The 1080-nt window shown below is 68.6% G+C and overlaps 1 protein-coding gene across 1 annotated transcript; it reads right to left on the reverse strand.

Annotated features, from left to right (window-relative positions):
- Positions 1 to 585: 585 nt before the first annotated feature.
- Positions 586 to 915, reverse strand: EMIHUDRAFT_260254 (hypothetical protein; the record flags this gene model as incomplete). The annotated part of the gene is made up of 1 exon (XM_005792587.1): positions 586 to 915. A coding segment is annotated over one exon (330 nt), but the record flags the coding sequence as incomplete, so codon positions are not given.
- Positions 916 to 1080: the final 165 nt, after the last annotated feature.

The raw sequence follows: 1080 nt of genomic DNA on the forward strand, positions 1-1080 counted from the left end.
CGAGCTACGCCTCGCTCACGCGCTCGCTGCACGCCCACTCCTTCAACAAGATCACCTCCAACAACATCTGGTCGCACCCGTCCTTCCGCCGCGAATCGCCCGCCCTCGCAAAGACCATCACGCGCAAGCGGCCGCGGCCAGCAAAGGCGGCCGCGCCGCTCCGCCTTGGAGGAGGATAGCTGGGACGTCAGCCGCACGAGACTCTCGCGCAGCTCCGCCTGCCGCTCGCGCGACGTCGAGCCGCTCGTCCTCGCCGCCTGCAGCTCCTCCGTGAGTCGATTAATGAATTCACCAGCTAGCTAGCCAACTCACTCATTCCTCTCCGCTTCGCCGCCTGCAGCTCCTTCTCGCACTCGGCCGCCTCGGCCTTCAGCTTTGCGACCCGCTCGGCGAGGCCCTTCCTCCGCTCCTCGAAGCCGCCCAGCCGCCCCTCGAGCACGCCCCGCCTCGCCTTCATGAGGGAAGGGAGGTGCCGCATCTCAAGTGAGGTGACGCATCTCGGCGAGGGCCCTCGCAGAGGAGGGCGAGGAGGCACTCATTCGAGCAGCGATTCATTAAGTGGGGGGCCAAGTCAGGGAGGTTAATTCAGGGGGTGTGCGGCGCCGCGAGCTCGTCGAGCTTGGTGCGGCCCTGCATCAGCAGCAGCTCGTCCGAGCGCAGCTCGCGCGTCATCGCAGAGAGCTGCTCGTGCAGCGCCGCCGACTTTGCGCCCGCCTCCCCCTTGAGACGCGAGTACTCGTCGCGCTGCCGCTTGTTCATCTCGACCTCCCCGCGCGACTCCGCCTCCTGCTGCTCCGCCGTCGCGCGGGCGAGCGCGTCCGAGATGTCGGCGAGCTGCTTCTCGAGCCCCTTCTGCTGCTTGGTGGCCGCCTTGTGCGCCTCCTCGACCTTGTCGAGCGACTTGGCCTGCGGGGCCTGCGACGGTCCCCTCGAGGGCAGACTTGCTTGTGAGCGAGTCGTTTTCGCCAACGGGCCTGGTTGGGACGGGGACGATCGAGGGCGGCGCGCAGGCGGAGCCAGCCGGGGAGGAGCAGGAGGAGGCGCTGCGGGTCGACTTCTCTTCGCTGGCGGGGGAGGCGG

The sequence above is a fragment of the Emiliania huxleyi genome, assembly GCF_000372725.1.
Source record: "Emiliania huxleyi CCMP1516 unplaced genomic scaffold EMIHUscaffold_10695, whole genome shotgun sequence".
In the NCBI taxonomy this organism is placed as follows: Eukaryota; Haptophyta; order Isochrysidales; family Noelaerhabdaceae; genus Emiliania; species Emiliania huxleyi.